Source organism: Sorex araneus, chromosome 4, assembly GCF_027595985.1.
Source record: "Sorex araneus isolate mSorAra2 chromosome 4, mSorAra2.pri, whole genome shotgun sequence".
Lineage (NCBI taxonomy): Eukaryota > Metazoa > Chordata > Mammalia > Eulipotyphla > Soricidae > Sorex > Sorex araneus.
Genome location: NC_073305.1, coordinates 110,768,231 through 110,784,309, shown reverse-complemented (window position 1 = coordinate 110,784,309; position 16,079 = coordinate 110,768,231). Strand labels below are relative to the sequence as shown.

Sequence of the window (16,079 nt, the reverse complement as noted above, 5' to 3'; positions counted from 1 at the left end):
CTTGACCTGTTTCTTAGGTAGAAACATGGTGGGTAATAGACAAGATTCTTATATTCATGATTTTAAAGTTTCTCAGTCTTGTCCACTAACATCTTATCATCATCATCATCATCATCATCATCATCATCATCATCATCATCATCCCATTGATTATCAAATTTCTCGAGCAGTCTCAGTACGTCTCCATTCGTCCAAACCCTGAGATTTTAGAAGCCTCTCTTTACTCGTTCTGTCACTGTCACTGTCGCTGTCATCCCATTGCTCATCAATTTGTTCGAGCGGGCACCAGTACCGTCTCTCATTGAAAGACTTATTGTTACTGTTTTTGGTATGTCCAATACGCACGGGTAGCTTGCCAGGCTCTGCCGCGAGGGCTTGATACTCTCGGTAGCTTGCCGGACTCTCCAAGAGGGGCGGAGGAATCGAACTCTGGTCGGCCTCGTGAAAGGCGAACACCCAATCGCTGTGCTATAACTCCAGCCCTTACTCGTACTAATATCTCAAAATTTAAAAAAAAATCTCATGATAACTTTTTTTTTTTTTTTTGCCACAGCTAGCAGTGCTCAGGAATTACTCCTGGCTGCACTCAGGGATCATTCTTGGTTGGGCTCGGGATGATAAGGGATGCTGGGAATCAAACCAGTGTTGGCCTTGTACATGGCCAATCCCTGTACTGCTGCTCTATATATTTTTTTAATTTATTTTTTTATTGAATCACCATGTTGAAAGTTACGAAGCTTTAAGGCGTAAGTCTCAGTTACATAATGCTCGAACACCCATCCCTCCACCAGTGCTTGTATTCCACCACCAAGAACCACAGTAAACCTCCCACCCCACCCCGCCCTGCCTCCGGGTCCCCCACCCCATCTGTGTAGTTGGTAAGTTACACTTTACTTTCTCTTTACCTTGATTACATACAACAATAACAAAAAAATACCTCACTATTATTGTTTGGAGTTTCCCCCCCAGAGTCGGACCTGCTGGAAAGGAAGCATTTGATAATTTGTTTTCCACTGCTGCAATTGAGGAGATATGAGGTCATGTGGCCACAGTAGCGGCTGTGAGGTTCTAGATTTCTGTATTTTAGTATTTTAGTGACTAAGTCCAGACGGCTTTCTGCCAGAGGTTGCATCTTTGCTAGATCATACCTCTCTGCTACTTTATATTCCACATATGAGTGCAGTCTTTCTGTATCTGTCTCTTTCTTTCTGACTCATTTCACTCAACATGATACTTTCCATGTTGATCCACTTATATGCAAATTTCATGACTTAATGCTTTCTAACCGCTGCATAGTATTCCATTGTGTAGATGTACCAAAGTTTTTTTAGCCAGTCATCTGTTCTCGGGCATTCGGTTTTTTTCCAGATTCTGGCTACTGTAAACTGTGCTGCGATAAACATACAGGTGCAGATCTCATTTTGACTATATTTTTTTGCTTCTCCAGGGTATATTCCCAGGAGTGGTATTGCTGGGTCAAATGGAAGCTCAATTTCTAATTTTTTTTTTTTAAATTTTTATTAAATCACCATGTGGAAAGTTACAAAGTTCTCAGGTTTATATGTCAGTTATACAATATTCAAACACCCATCCCTTCACCAGTGCCCAAATTCCACCACCAGAAACCCCAGTTTACCCCCCGCCCCCACCCCCTACCCCCTACTGTATAACTAATGAATTTCACTTCATTTTTTCTTTACCTTGATTACATTCCATAATTCAACACAAAACTCACTATAGTTGACATAACTCTCTCTCTCTCTTTTTTTTCTATTTTTCCTTTTCCATTTTTTTTTTTTTAATTTTTCCCCCTCATCCCCCTTCCTGCGCCTCATAGTATGGTGTACTCCACGCCACGTTGGCCAGCGTGGGGCTTTTGCTTAGCTCATAGTCCAGAGGTGGCTGTTACATTAAGAACCTTCAATATTTCAACAAAAACTTACTGTTATTATTTGGAGTTTCCCCCCCAAGTCTGACCTGTTCAAATGGAACCCTTTCACATTGATGACAATTATAAATGTTAAGTCGCGCGGACCGCGTGGTTTTGGATTTCTGTATAAAGTCCTGGGAAAATTCTGCCAGAAATTACATATTTCCTCCGTTAGCCGGCGTGGGGCAAACAATTTCTAATTTTTTGAGAATCAACCATATTGTTTTCCAGAAGGGCTGAACCAGTCGACATTCCCACCAGCAGTGTAGGAGGGTTCCTTTCTCCTCGCATCCACGCCAACATCGGTTGTTTTTGTTCTTTGTGATGTGAGCCAGTCTCTGTGGTGTGAGATGGTATCTCATAGTTGTTTTGATCTGCATCTCCCTGATGATTAGTGATGAAGAGCATTTTTTCATGTGCCTTTTAGCCATTCGTATTTCTTCCTTGAGAAAGTTTCTGTTCATTTCTTCGCCCCATTTTTTGATGGGGTTGGGTGTTTTCTTTTTGTAGAGGTCAACCAGTACTTTATATACCCTTGTTATTAATCCTTTATCGGATGGGTACTGGGTGAATATCCTTTCCCATTCTGTAGATTCCCTTTGAATTCTGGTCACTGTGTCTTTTGCGGTGCAGAAGCTTTTTAGTTTAATATAGTCCCATTTGTTTATCTCTGTTTCTACTTGCTTACTAGGTTCCATGTCATCTTTGAAGATACCTTTAGCTTCAGTATGGTGAAGGGTTTTGCCGACCTTGTCTTCGATGTACCTTATGGATTGTGGTCTGATGTTGAGGTCTTTAATCCATTTTGATCTGACTTTTGTGCATGGTGTTAGGTCGATGTCTGCTGCTCTATATATTTTTTATATTTAGTGATATTTGTCAAGATAATTATATCTCTTATTTACATATATTCAAAGAATCACATCAGTTCATTATCTGCTAATTTCATCCTAACAATATATGAGCAACATAGATATGAAATAGCATTTTAGCATTTAAATATGAAGAGATTGAATATGAAGAAACTGAAATGTGAAGAATACACAATTTACTCATACGTCAATATGGCTATATTTGTAAGAATTATAAGGTCATCTGATTTGGAGTGGCTGGTTTGGGTCACACTTTGTGGTAACAGAAGGTTACTGCTTATTCTATTCTCGGGAGACCATGTGGTATAGGGGATCCAACTGGAATTAACCACATTGCAAGGCATCTCTTCTGCCCTAGATCTTTTGGTTTTTAAATTTACTTACTTTATTTTACTTGTGTGTATATATTTGTTGTCTTTTGTCTTCTCCCTTTCGAATCATTGTTTTTATTTTCTCCACAGGACTTAGCTTTTACCCTGGAAGAAAGGCAGCAGTTGAACATTCATGGATTGTTGCCGCCTAGCTTCATTGGTCAGGATATACAAGTCCTTAGAATAATGAAAAATTTTGAGCGTCTGACCACTGATTTTGACAGGTAACATATTCCTTAAGGGGATTTTTACATTTATTTTTATTAGATGAGAAATTGAAAACGTTAAGAAATTTTGAAAGAGTTGTCAGCTTTGAGGAATATTTACCTATGGGAACAATGATACTTACTTGTTATTTTTAACCATTTTTATTGAAAAGCTGAGATTTACAGTAGTGTTAATTATACTTTCATGCACACATAATTCCAGCACCACAACGACCACTAGAGAGCCCTCTTCCCTTCATAAGTGTTACAAACACCTCTCCCAGCTCACCTCCAAAATAAGCTCATTTCTATATACAAAATCTCCAATTAAAATGACTTTGACTATCAATCCCCTTACTATATTTCCTTTTTATTCTATATATGATATATATTGAACTTAGAGACAAATTAATTTTTGCCTTTGTATTTTGATTGTTTTTGGCCCAAACAGTGATTCTCAGGGTCTATTCTCCATGAGGTGCTTAGGGGCCCTGTAGTGCTGAAGATTAGACTAAGGGATCCCGTATGTAAAGCAGGTACTCCAACTCCCTGGCCCCTCTGCATTGTTTTTTTAATATTGAAAAATAGTAAATAGAAAATTAATAAATATATAACATGCTGACAAGTTACAGGTGCTATTAAAAGAGGGACTGAGAGTGTGGGGGTGAGGGAGGGAGGTATGATCGGTTTGTATTGTCATATTGGTTGATCAGGACCATCTTCCCTGAAAAGGTGAGTTAAGAGCAAACCATTGAGGTAGTGAAACAGACAGGTATGTTCTGTAGGAGATACGTTCAAAGTTTAGCAGAGACACCTGTATGGAACATAATGAATGGAAGATGGGAAGACTTAGATAGAAAGTGAGGGGATGGGGAATAGATTATGTATGTCTTTATATATGGCTAAAGGACTTTTGCCATTACTCTGTGTGAATAGGGGAATCCAAGTTCATGCTTCTTTTTTCTTCAATAAAGAAAAAAAATTTTAATAGGAGTCACCCTTAGAAGAGCTCAGGCATTCAGGCACCACTCTTCGTGATGCTTAATCTGGCAGTGTTTTGGTGCCCAGCCGGTGATTCAGTACTTGCTTGGGCCTATGGTGCTGGAGGCCACCAGAGTCACACCTGAAAGCTCAGAGACTCTTTTTATTTTATTTTATTTTATTTTATTTTTTTTGCGTCACAACTAGCAATGCACAGGGGTCACTCCTGGCTCATGCACTCAGAAATCACCCCTGGCGGTGCTCAGGGGACCATATGGGATGCTGGGATTTGAACCCACGTTGGCTGTGTGCAAGGCAAACGCCCTACCCGCTGTGCTATCACTCCAGCCCCTCACAGAGTCTTTTTAGTGCTAGAATCAAGCTCAGTGATCTGAGCTGATCAACATGAGCTGAGCTTCATTTCAGGACTGGTTGCAGTGATAAGAATAGAATGAAAGCCAGAAGAACATTTAACAGATGAAGGTGCTTTAATTTCACAAAAGGAAAAATGAAGATGTTTTGTTTTTTGGATGTATGTTAAAGGAAAAGCCAGCATAATTTTCTTATGCACTAGAGGTTAGAGAGCTATTGAAGAAAAAGAAAACACTAAATAGAAAAGGAATGACCAGTGATACAGGAAACCAAGAGATTGTTTGAAGACCTTCTTCTAAAGTGAGTGAGTGGAGCTCTAAGGAATTTTACCTGCTCAAAATGAAATATGATGGAAAATAATAAATTATTTAGGAACTGTAACCTATTGTTAAATGAGTTCTGAAAAAAATCATCAGTTTCTTCCTAAATGTTGTTTTTGAGATTGGTTTAGCCCTTGTAATTCCACTCATTAGAATCCTTATATCTCTGATTCCAAATTTTGTGCATTTTCAGCTGTTCCAGAGAACAAAAATCAATCCACAAAAGTGGATGCTATTGCTAAGTTTTGTAAGATTTTGTAAAGGTGGACCAAGAAATTTGAGTTTTATTCTAATAAGTCATTGGAGGTTACAGATTATATGATAATTAGTTTTTATGATTATAATATAATAATTATGATTATTAGTTTTAAAAAGATAATTCTGAGTCAAAAATACTTTAGACAAAAAGGCCATTTGATATAAAAACAAAAAAAAAGTCATTTGAACTTGCCTACCTTAGTAATTTTTTTAGGGTAGATGCTGTATATGTCCTACTAATTTTCGCTTGTAATATTCCCTGAGTATTAATCCTGCATAATAAAGAAAAGTTTAATGCTATTTATTATATTATCTATTAAGTTAATAGTTGCATCTAATGATACGTTATCTTTCATTTAAAGTAATAAGACTTCTAAAATTAAAACTTTTGTTTTAGTAATGATTTATTTTAGTGTTTCAATATTTAATTTTTTAACATTTTGTGTTTGAAATAAAACTTGAATATGTGTCTTTTCATTCTTTGAGGTCTTTTTTGATGAAGTGTCTTATATGTAGCATTTAAAAATGTTATACTTTGTCAGTGTTTAAGCCATAAATGTAGTTCATTGATGAAGCCCTGGGAATTCCCTTAAAAAAGTTTAGATTGTTAAGTAGCAATTTGGGGACTTTGTTTTAATATGAAGATAATTGTGACCAATTTTACAGGTATCTTCTCTTAATGGATCTTCAAGATAGAAATGAAAAGCTCTTTTACAGAGTGCTAATGTCTGATGTCGAGAAATTCATGCCCATTGTTTATACTCCCACTGTGGGGCTGGCTTGCCAACAATATAGTTTAGCATTTCGAAAGCCAAGGTATGTAGACTTTTATTTTAATACACAAATTGTTGTGTTTTTAATTTTTTGTGAAATGTTTTCAATAAAAAATATATTGAAGGGCGTTCAAGTTTGGGAAAATCTAAGTCATGCCTCATTTGAAAGAAAATTAAACATTAAAAACTTAGACTTTTGTTTACAAATTTAAGCCATGGGAAAGTATTTATGAATCATTTTGGCTTTTTAATATAAAATAAACTTAATTTTTCTTTGGGAAGAAAGTAATTAATCATAATTAAATTTGTCTTGAGATATTATTCACCATAATTATGTATACATTTTACAACTTAAAATTCATATTGTCAGTTTTTCTAAAATTGAATTTGTCATTTTCTAAATCGAGAGTTAGTATTTGAGTAACTTGTTGATTTTTCTCAGTTAAAATAGCACATGTAATATATATTAATATATAAAGTGTAATGTATATACCATATGCATAGAATGTAGAATACATTTTTCTACATATATAGTTTTACTTATTATATACTTTCAGTTGAAATAAATAATAATGTTTTTAGCAACAACAACAACAAAACCTCAAGTTGAATATATTAGTGCTAATTAAACTTCCGGATTTAAAAATAAATAAATGTTTTATTTTTATTTTGTTTTTGTTTTTTGGGCCACAACTGGCTGTGCTTTGAGCCTACTCCTGGCTCTTTGTTCAGGGCTCACTGCTGGTAGGGCTTAGGGGGATATGCATTGTGAGGGATTGAACCCAGGACTGAACTTTACTGTGTGTGAGGCAAACATTTTACCAGCAGTACTATTTGTCCAGCCCCTAAAAATAAATAAATGCTTGAATTATAACTTTATACCATATTTGTAATATTCTATTGAAAATACTATTTCTGAAAGGAGAATTTAACATCTAGAAATTAGGGTATGAATTTCATGTAGATGTATTAATGTAGTAGTTATAATTACTACATTTGCACCACATTATTCTTGCTATAAAGAATCAGCTACATTATCTCTTGCTTAAAGATAAGAATTAGGTAAATATCTGTAAATAGCTTATTAAATAATACTAATAGCACATTTATGTTTTATATAATGACTATGAATACTCAGTATTTTCTCAAAGAAAAATAAGATTTAGAATTTAGTTGTTAATTGTTGAGAACAATTCTGTGGAGATATATAAATATTATTTTTCATCACATAAAATTTGGGCTGGAGCGATAGCACAGCTGTAGGGCGTTCGCCTTTCACGGGGCTGACCCGTTTTCGATTTCTCCGCCTCTCTCGGAGAGCCCAGCAAGCTACCGAGAGTATCTAGCCCGCATGGCAGAGCCTGGCAAGCTACCTGTGGTGTATTGAATATGCCAAACACAGTAACAATAAGTCTCACAATGAGACACGGTACTGGTGCCCGCTCAAACAAATTGATGAACAACGGAATGACAGTAACAGTGACATATTTACATTCATTATTGAAAAAATTTACATTCATTATTGAAAAAAAGAAGATATTTTTAAGAGCAGAGGAGAAAGTAGATAGTTGGCCCTCCAGTTCTTGTCACCGTGTTGATTTGATGCACTGTTGTGGTGCTGCCCTGCCTGGTGGTGTCCTGGTGTGTGTGGCCACCAGGACTACACCCAGCATTGCCGTGGGCAGTAGGGTATGGGGATGAAACCTGGTCCTTGTCTATGCAAAGCATGCACTATGCCCTTTTGAGCAATCTCCCTGATCCTTTTGTTGTTGTTGTGAATTTCTGTGAATTCTTATATTTTTTATGTCAGTCCCTAGTCAGTCGTATATCTAAATATCTTTTCCCAATAGCTAGGATGTCATTTTGTGTGTGTGCTAGTTTATTTCCTTAGGTAGATGTTTTTCTTTGATGTAGTCTCATTTGCTTTTTCTTGCTATGGAGGGGAGAAACACATACATGACTGGAGTATATCATCTGTTTCCCAGTGTTTTTGTTGAAGAGGCTTTCTTCACAGTATGGAGTCGGCTTATTTGTCATTGATAGATGTCCATAAATGTACATAAGTGAATTCTCATCCCCCATCCCCTTAGTTTCTCTTTTTTTTTCTTCCCCAATGAGATACATGCTTAATTATTTATTTTTGTATTATGGGCCACGCCCTGCAGTGCTCAGGGATTCCTTCTGACTCTACACTCAGAAATTTTTCCTGGCAGTGCTGGGGGGTGGGATTGAGTGAGCAGTGGGACCATATGGGGTACCAGGAGTAGAAAACCGGGGTTGGTTCCATCCATGGAAGCACCTTACTTGTATTGTTACTCTGCTATTGCTCAGGCCACTGAAAATGTTTTTGTGACATCTGCTAAATTGGTGGCACAATATCCTATATCTTAAATACTGAGAATTCAGTGTGTGCCCAGAAGTAGTTTAAAATTTTCAATTAACTTCTTTCCTAAGTATTGTCTTAATTAGGAAAAATTTGGAGAATGGAAAAAATGCAGGCAGGATTCAGACATTCTTTACATCAACATCTAATGATTATGTATGCATAGTATATAAATCTTTTTACCAAGGCAGTAACTACACACACACACACACACACACACACACACACACATGGACACACACACACACACACACATATATATATACATATATATATATATATACACATTACTGTAAAAAAGCTCTTAAAAGTGTAAAGTAACAGTTCATTGAATCTCTCTATTCATCTAGAAACTTTAAGTGTGGAAAACTTGAATGGAAACTTAAGTTTGGAATCCAAGAATAACCTTGTGGTATACTCAGGTGTTTTGACTTAAGCTCATACATGGCATATGGATGATTAAGAAAAATTTCCAAGCTTTATGTCAGGTGGTATTTGTAAAAAATGCATCAATTTGTGTACATGTGCTTATTTTAAAGAAATATACTATAATCTGTTTTCATTACTAAAAAAGATTTTTTTTTCAGTAGTGAGGGCTACATCAGCAGGGCTTCCAGTAAGGAAGACAGTGCTCTTTGCACCATATACCTAGGTCATGTTGTAATATTGTGTTAGTTTTGAATGCCATATTTTTGAGTATCAAGTGAGATAAATGGCACATGATATAAATCCAGAAAAGAGTGGCCAAAGCAATGACACTTACTAAAAGTATTTTTTTTTCTTGCACCATTAAAAAAAACATTTATTAGTACTAAAAGTATTTTTTGTGAGAAAGAATTTGGAGAAAAAGTAATTAGCCTAAAATAACAAAAACAATGGTAGTGCTTAAAAGTTATATAGTAAAATATTTAATTATTTGGAATAATAGTGGATGGAATTTGTTAATGGGATATTGATTTAACTTTAATATTAGGGGAGTTTTTCTGCTAATTTAACTCTGATATTGGAATAAACTTGGTTATTCTTCCTCATTATAAATATGCATGTGATTTGGATAGTTATTGATCATGTATATTATAAATGATTGTTGCACTTGGTGTGGTTGTAAAAAAATAATTCTGTGGGCTGGAGAGATAGCACAGCGGATAGGGCGTTTGCCTTGCACACAGCCAACCCGGGTTCAAATCCCATCATCCCATATGGTCCCCTGAGCACGGCCAGGGGTAATTCCTGAGTGCAAAGCCAGGAGTAATCCCTGTGCGTCTCCAGGTGTGACCCAAAAAGCAAAAAAAAAATTCTGCGTAATTTTAAAAATGCATCTGTGGATGACTACTCCCCATATTTGGGATAGCTCCTTAAGTACAACTGATTAAAACATCATTTTAGAACACTCTGCTTCCTAATTCAGAACAACTTTTTTTTTTGCTTTTTTTTGGGGGGGTCACACCCAGCGATGCACAGGGGTTCCTCCTGGCTCTTCACTCAGGAATTTCTCCTGGCAGTGGTAGAGGACCATATGGGATGTTGGGAATCGAACCCGGGTTGGCTGTGTGCAAGGCAAATGCCCTACCCACTGTGCTATCACTCCAGCCCCTCAGAACAACTTTAACAACAACTTTTTATTACAATTTTTAAAATATTTTAAGATAATTTAAAATAAGGATGTAAAACAATCTGATTGTTGTATGGTGACGCAGTCTGTTAAAAGTCCTATTCCAAAGAAACAAACACTTCTAAGTTTGTACAGCTGTACTCTGACAGTAATGTTTGGATTCAGTATGTACTATCTGAATGAATAAAACATTTAGTAACTGGACAATTTCTTACTTAGAAGAATGAAATATTAACTGATTTTTTTTTTGGCTTTTTGGGTTACACCTGGTGAGGCACAGTAGTTTTTCCTGGCTCTGCACTCAGAAATTACTCCTGGAGGTGCTCAAGGGACCATATAGGATGCTGGGAATCAAACCCGGGTTTGTCGTGTGCAAGGCAAAAACACCCTACCCGCTATGCTATTGCTCCAGCCCAAACTGATTTTTCAAAATGTTCCCCCCCGCCCCGTGTTTTTCTGTGCTTTTAAATGCTTGATTATTTTATTGTGGTTTCCTTAGTTTTTAAATTATAAACTATAATTTATAGTTTAGCTATAAATTACATGAAAGAATTTGCTCTGAAGTGGTACTTCCATGCCCCACTATTAAGGAGAAATTTCCAGGCTATATGGAAGAATTTACTCTGAGGTGGTGCTTCCGCCCTCCACTATTATTAAGGAGAAATTTCCATGCTTCTGAAAATTTGAAGATTATTTTTAATCAGTGTTTCTGACTAAATGGTGTGCATTTAATATTGCCTAAGAATATTTTAATTATCTTTTAAAATCTTGGGATATTTTAGACATACGTATTTAATAGTCAAAGTTAAAAAATTATGAATTTGACTAAAGTAGAATATAATTGAACTTGATTTTAATTCAATACTCTGTGTTTTGTAACAATGTTTTATATTAACTAAAGTGAAATTATGGCAGAGCCTGGCAAGCTACCAGTGGCATATTTGTTATGCCAAAAACAGTAACAACAAGTCTCACAATGGAGATGTTACTGATGCCCATTCGAGCAAATCAATGAACAATGGACGACAGTGCTACGGCAGTGCTAAAGTAAAAATTAAAAATATTCAGTAGAGTTACACATTCAGTTCTTATCTAAGTTTAATATCTAAGAAGTGAAACCTTGCCATTAGCAATATTAATACTACTAATCTGACTGTCTGAAGAACATTTATACTATTTTATAATAATTTGTGTATTTTTAAAAAGCAGTATTACCTTGTGAAATATAATTTTTTGACTCTGAAATGAGGTCATTTATTTTAAAAGCTATATATGTATATTTTTCCTTAGTGAAATAATTTTTCTTGACAATGTGCCAAACAAATGCCTTGTGTCTATTGGATTCTGTGTTTATAGGACTCGTTCCAGTTACTATAGGACTTTTCCATGGAAAGTACTTTGAATTTTAGCTATCAGAAAAGCATTTATTAATTTGCACATAATTAATTGCTATGCTTATGCTAGTTTTAAGTGAATTGATGAAGGCTGTATCTTAAAGTAATATATTTTGGTGTTCGGGGTTCCATGGGACCTGTTAGCCACTCTCAGCCTGGTATTATGGGATCAGAGAGTCTCTTGCCTGCACGCCTGCTGTCTTCCCTGGCGCCCCTCGGAAGGGATGGGCTCCAGCTTCCCTCCTCATCCTGAGCAGAGCTCCTGGCGGCCGAAGACCACTGGAACCTAGTTACAGCCATGCTCGAGGCCCCTCTCCACACGTTCGTACAGGCCTCATGCATGAAGGTACTGGCAGAGGAACCCAGGTGTGTGTAATCCCATCAACAGCCAACATCCAGAGACTTAAAAGCAAGCTTAAAAGTGGTATCTTGTAGCCTACTTCTCTCTCTGGGAGAAACTGGCAAGCTTCTGAGAGTTTCCTGCCCACATGGGACAGCCTTGCAAGCTTCCCGTGTGTATTCATATGCTAAATCCAGTAACAAGCATTCCCCTGACCCTGAAAGAGCCTCCAGTGCGACATCGTTGAAAGGGCCGAGCTGAGAGAGACTTCTAAGATCTCAGGGAAAGGATGAATAGAGAAGTTACTGAGCCCACTCGAGAAATCGACGATTAACGGGGATTTCGTGATTCGTGATTTGTGATTATGGGACCAATGATTCTGTGCTAGGGCCTGGCTCTCAAGTACTGCTTGGGGCTGGGGGTGCTAGTAGCCACGATGGCCACCCCATCAGTGCTTGGGGACTATGAAGACCAGATTCACAGCTGGTATGCAGGGATTGAAACAAGGGCTATAGTAGACATGAGACCAGTAAGAAGACTGGTGATATTAGCCAAAGTTCTGTAACCCCTTAGTCTCTTTCAAGTAGCTTCATCTCCTAGGATATGGAGCGAGTATATGAGCTCAGTTGTAAATTAACTCAGTTTCCAACAGCAATAACCCATTCACTTGAGAAAAATTTCAGTGTCTTAGTTCTACAGCTATAACTCTGTGTAGATGAGGTGGCATGACTACATAACACTAGCGTTTATGATCAGTATATTAGGAGATTGGCTGTATATAAGAGCTTTCTGAGCTTACAGGCTTGCAGGTTAATTATAATCTATGAAAATACTGTTCATGTCCTTTGGCCGCTGTACAAATCAATCCTGAACCGACCCTTTCTTCGCCTTCAAGGAAAAGCCTACTAGGCCTTGTTTCGTGATCCCGCTAAATGCTATTTGTTTTCATTTCTAGGTATTCATTTTGGGGGGAAGGTGTCCCTAGTGATGCCTAGAGGCCTAGGGGCCTGACAGACACTGGTTTGGGCCTGAGGATATTGTGCTGCTTAGGCCTTGAGTGTCAGCTAGTCCAAAGCCATCCTGGCATTGCTGTGGGACTTCCAGGCTATGCAGTGGAATGAATGCAGTTGTTAGGCTGGGCCAAGTTCCCTAGCTATGATGCTGTATATTCCAGTCCCATGGCACATAAGTTTTAAAGTTAGTATTTCTGAGGGTTGAATTTCTAATGCTGTCCGTACAGTTCACACTCAGATGAACCTCTACTCCATCAGATTTAATTCCAGCTGTGTTCTTGGCTCATCTCACTCTGGTGGTTGCAAGAATATAAACACCCTGTAAACTTCCTCTTATCTCATATATTCCTGTCTATGTACCCAATGAATTCATTTGTTTAACATTTTATTTCCATGATCTAAACTTAATTTTTTCCCTCCTCTTTAAGATATTTCCTTTTCAATCTGTACAGTCAAGTGTGGTAATTCATTTCACTCCCTCCAATTAGTATTGTCTAAGGTTTTCTACTGGTGCTATTTTCTTTCTGTCTTTTTTTTTTTCTTTCTGTTACTCCACTAATATGATAGCACAGCAGGTAGGGCTTTTGCCTTGCACGTGGCTGACCACGGTTCAATTTCTCCATCCCTCTCGGAGAGCCTGGAAAGCTACCGAGAGTATCCCGCCCACACAGCAGAACCTGGCAAGCTACCTGTGATGCCCGTGATGTATTTGATATGCCAAAAACAGTAACAACATCTCACAATGGAGATGTTACTGGTGCCCACTCGAGCAGATTGATCAATGAACAATGGGACGACAGTGACAGTGACGGTGACAGTTATTCCACTGTCAAGGGACTAGAATCTTAGTCCCTTGGATTTCTTAAGATTAAATGAACATTATCCTCTTAGTTACCTAAGCTATTTAGATATTTAGGGTATTTCCGCTCTTTAGTTTTTTAACCTTGTCAGTTTTGCTTCTTAACTACTGAATGATTTGTGAATTACTCTCATTTGTTCCATCCATTTCCAGTTTATTATTATTATTATTTTTTAATTAATTTATTTTTTTATTAGTGAGTCACTGTGAGGGTACAGTTACAGACTTATACATTTTCGTGTTCATGTTTCCCTCATACAAAGTTCGAGAACCCATCCCTTCACCAGTGCCCATTCTCCACCACAAATAAACCCAGCATCCCTCCCACCCCCCTAGTCCATCTCCCCCCACCCCACCCTGCCACTGTGGCAGGGTATTCCCTTTTGTTCTCTTTCTCTAATTAGGTGTTGTGGTTTGCAGTAAAGGTGTTGAGTGGCCATTGTGTTCAGTCTCTAAGTCTACATTCAGCACGCATCACCCTTCCCCCGCGTGGCCTCCAACCACATTTTACTTGGTGTTCCGTTCTCTGTCTGAGCTGCCCTCTCCCCAGAATGTGAGGCCAACTTCCAAGCCATGGAGTCAACCTCCTGGTACTTTATTTCTACTATTCTTGGGTGTTAGTCTCCTACTCTGTTATTCTATATTCCACAGATGAGTGCAATCTTTCTATGTCTGTCTCTCTCTTTCTGACTCATTTCACTTAGCATGATACTTTCCATGCTGATCCATACTTTCCATGCTGATCATGCAAAGTTCATGACCTCATTTTTTCTAACAGCTGCATAGTATTCCATTGTATAGATGTACCAAAGTTTCTTCAGCCAGTCGTCTGTTCTAAGGCACTCGGGTTTTTTCCAGATTCTGGCTATTGTAAATAGTGCTGCGATAAACATATAAGTGTAGATGTTATTTAGACTATACTTTTTTGCTTCTCTGGGATATGTTCCCAGCAGTGGTATTGCTGGGTCAAATGGGAGCTCAATTTCTAATTTTTTGAGAATGGTCCATATTGTTTTCCAAAAGGGCTGAATCAGTCGGCATTCCCACCAGCAGTGTAGAAGGGTCCCTTTCTCCCCACATCCTCTCCAACAGTGGTTGCTTTTGTTCTTTTGGATGTGTGCCAGTCTTTGTGGCGTGAGGTGGTATCTCATGGTTGTTTTGATCGGCATCTCCCTGATGATTAGTGATGTAGAGCACTTTTTCATGTGCCTTTTGGCAATTCGTATCTCTTCCTTGGGAAAGTTTCTGTTCATTTCTTCTCCCTATTTTCTGATGGGGTTGGATCCATTTCCACTTTTTAATATTAACTTTTTGTTTCAAAAGAGTTCTAAAGTAGAGATGCCAACTTATTTCATTCTCTTGACTAAAATAATGAGTGTCCCATTTCCCCCATTTTAAAGTGTGAACTTATTATTATCTTTTCAATGATCTAGCCCCATTGCCTACCTCATTGTTTTCATTGTTAACCCTTTCCTCCTCCTCACATCTGGCTCCCTCGCTCCCTAATTCCAGTTGAGTATGCCCCAACTTCCAGGACTTTGTACAATCTTTGTCACACTGGCAAAATCTCTGACTTTCTTTTCTTTCTGTCTGGCAACCTCACTTTTTTTCTCTAGCATAACAACTCCTCTTTTTCATGCCAGAATTTAGAACAAGGAAAGTCTGTACAGTGGACAAATGGGTGGTACAATATGAATGCATATTGCCAGTTTAGTTTGTATTTTGGGCCAGAGAGACTTGATTTAATAAGTCTCTCTGAGCTTCATATTTACTGTTATCTTTAACAAATTTTCCGAACATTAATTTCCTTACCTATTAAATGAGATGACCTTTCTAAAACATACTTTATATAGATATATACAGGAGACATTAATAGCTGATATTTATGAAGTTAAGAAGTACCTAAAATATTAAATTCTGAAGTTTATTATGAAGCAGAGATTTCTTTTAGGTGTTGAAAATTTAGAGTACAGTAGTTAAAATTGAAATGTAGTTATGATGTTTAACTCTACCTAGTAAAATATAATAGAAAAGAGAGTACTATATGAACCATCAACATAAATATTTCATCATCATCATCATCATCATCATCATCATCGTCCCGTTGATCATCGAATTTCTCGAGCGGTCTCAGCAACGTCTCCACTCGTCCTAGCCCTGAGATTTTAGAAGCCTCTCTTTACTTGTCCTTCCCAACGATCCCACATTGGAGGCTCTTTCAGGGTCAGGGGAATGAGACCCAGCATTGTTACTGTTTTTGGCATGTGAATACACCATGGGGAGTTTGCAAGGCTTTTCAATGTGGGCAGGAAATTCCCAGTAGCTTGCCAGGTTCTCCCAGAGGGAGATGTAGGTTATTAGATATTGCTCGGCCGCAAAGCGGCCACACGCTTCC

At 37.7% G+C, this 16,079-nt stretch overlaps 1 protein-coding gene across 1 annotated transcript in view; it reads left to right on the top strand.

Moving 5' to 3' along the window:
- Nucleotides 1–16,079, top strand: part of ME1 (malic enzyme 1) — a 137,699-nt gene that overhangs the window by 21,525 nt on the left and 100,095 nt on the right. Inside the window, exons 2-3 of the mRNA XM_055136663.1 lie at nt 3,264–3,397; nt 5,977–6,126. Coding sequence (XP_054992638.1) covers nt 3,264–3,397; nt 5,977–6,126 — 284 coding nt within the window. The remainder of the gene's footprint in view (nt 1–3,263; nt 3,398–5,976; nt 6,127–16,079) is intronic.